Genomic DNA, 2,338 nt, shown 5'->3' with positions numbered 1-2,338 from the left:
GCCCAGCGCCGGCGGCCTGCTGAGCGCCTCCGGGCTGAAGCTGGCCACCCTGGGCTTGATCCTCTGCGTGAGCCTGGCGGGCAACGTGCTCTTCGCCTGGCTCATCCTCAAGGACCGGCACCTGCACCGCGCCCCGTACTACCTGCTGCTGGACCTCTGCCTGGCCGACGGGCTCCGCTCGCTGGCCTGCTTCCCCTTCGTCATGCTGTCGGTGCGCAGCGGGGCCGCCTGGCCCCACGGGCCCCTCAGCTGCAAGGTGCTGGCCTTCCTGGCCGTGCTGTTCTGCTTCCACGCCGCCTTCCTGCTCTTCTGCGTGGGGGTCACACGCTACATGGCCATCGCCCACCACCGCTTCTACGCCAAGCGCATGACGGGCTGGACCTGCCTGGCTGTGGTGTGCATGGTGTGGACCCTCTCTATGGCCATGGCCTTCCCCCCCGTCTTCGACGTGGGCACCTACAAGTTCATCCGGGAGGAGGAGCAGTGCATCTTCGAGCACCGCTACGTCAAGGCCAACGACACGCTGGGCTTCATGCTCATGCTGGCGGCCGTCATTGCCGCCACCCACCTGGTCTACATCAAGCTGCTCTTCTTCATCCACGGCCACCGCAAGATGAAGCCGGCCCAGCTGGTACCGGCTATCAGCCAAAATTGACTTTCCCACGGGCCGGGAGCCACTGGCCAAGCAGCTGCAAACTGGACGGCTGGCTTTGGCAGGGGGCCCACGCCGCCCACCCTCGTGGGCATAAGGCAGGCCACCCACAGCCAGATCAAGAGGCTGCTGGTGCTGGAGGAGTTTAAGATGGAGAAAAGGCTCTGCAAGATGTTCTACATGATCACCTTGCTCTTCCTGCTCCTCTGGTCCCCCTACATAGTGGCCTGCTACCTGCGGGTCTTCATTAAGGCCAGCTCCATCCCCCAGGTCTACCTGACCACCTCTGTCTGGATGACGTTTGCCCAGGCAGGGGTCAACCCCATCCTCTGCTTCATCTTCAACAAGGAGCTCAGGGTCTGTCTCCGAGCCCACTTCCCATGCTGCCAAAGCATCCAGAGCACCCAGGGCACCATCCTTTGCGATCTCAAGAGCTTTGGGATGTAGGGGGGCTTTTCTCTTTCTAAAAAAGAAAAATGGATATCATTTTCCATGTTTCTGCATATGATCTCAAGAGAGTGTGACCTGTGGGGGACATACTAAACCACCACCCAGCACCCAAACCTTAGGCTGTAAGAAGCTATTTTATTTATTTTTCTATATTTTGCGTATGCTCTCTTCAGAACATAAAAGGTTGCTGTCTATGGGAACAGGTACTTGAGCAGAACACCCCCAAACCTTAGGCAGTAAGAAGCTGGTTTTCTTTGTGATTGTGTGGTTTTTAAAAACAAAACAGGGCTCCGAGTTTCTGGTCTTGCTTCTAACGTTTCTAGACATGATTCCAACAGATATGGATAAAGGCCATGACATTTTTTTTTTGTTTTCCTATTCCTGTCTGTTTTGATAAAGGCTTAACAATTTTACTCATGTAATATTTGATAAGGGCCAAGACAATTTTATACTAAAGTTATTTTTGATGACCTCAAGAGGTGTTGTTTTATTATTATTTGATTTTAAGTGAAGAACAAGAAGAGGACCTTCCTAATGTGGTCAGAAGTCAGTTTTTGGTGGGAGCTGTTGGGTTCATTCATTCTGAAATGGTTTGAGTATTTGAAGCAGTTACTTATAACTTTTGCTTGACATGCAGTCAGTGTAGAACTAATTTCAATTTTCTTGTTGCACTATTCATTTGGTAATATTTCAGAACTATTTGTGAAACGTGATTTTAAAATATCAACTTTAAAAATAATCAACTATAGCAGTTTTTAAAACCTAGATTGAAATTCATATTTTACTGCCTTTATAGGAAGTTATCTACAAACCTGGGTAATACTTGTACATTTTGACTGTTTTCTTTAATAAAATACTGAAAACCTTTACTGTATGTAATTGTTTCAGAATGGCAGCATTCTGCTTTGCTGACAAATAACTTGTGTATGTGGAAGGCTGTACGTCTTGTGTCTGAGTAGATTTCACAGCTGAGGTTATTATGGACAAGCACAATCCTTATTTGCTGTTAGATCTCAATTTAGGTGTTTATACCAATAAAAGTGACTAAAGCTATTTTTAAGAAGACTTAAGTTCATGATGGGCAACAGGTTTAAATAGCACAATTTTTTGTGTCTACTAAAACCAAATTTCTGTTTTAGCTAATAGCTCCTCTGTTAATGATAGAAAAGAGTGCGTAATTGTGGATTGCTAATTTCAGTTGGCAAAGCAGGTTTTTAACATGGCTTGATTAATACT

The 2,338-nt window shown here is 47.7% G+C and overlaps 1 protein-coding gene across 1 annotated transcript in view; it reads left to right on the top strand.

Annotated features, from left to right (window-relative positions):
- The window catches only part of GPR27 (G protein-coupled receptor 27), a 17,021-nt gene extending 15,052 nt beyond the window's left edge, over window positions 1-1,969 (top strand). Inside the window, 1 exon segment of the mRNA XM_009329017.1 lies at window positions 7-1,969. Coding sequence (XP_009327292.1) covers window positions 7-1,099 — 1,093 coding nt within the window. The 3' untranslated portion in view covers window positions 1,100-1,969.
- Window positions 1,970-2,338: the final 369 nt, after the last annotated feature.

Source organism: Pygoscelis adeliae, unplaced genomic scaffold, assembly GCF_000699105.1.
Source record: "Pygoscelis adeliae isolate BGI_AS28 unplaced genomic scaffold, ASM69910v1 Scaffold377, whole genome shotgun sequence".
Taxonomy (NCBI): Eukaryota; Metazoa; Chordata; class Aves; order Sphenisciformes; family Spheniscidae; genus Pygoscelis; species Pygoscelis adeliae.
Note: the sequence above shows the minus strand (reverse complement) of the source record. Positions and strands in the feature narration are given on the sequence as shown.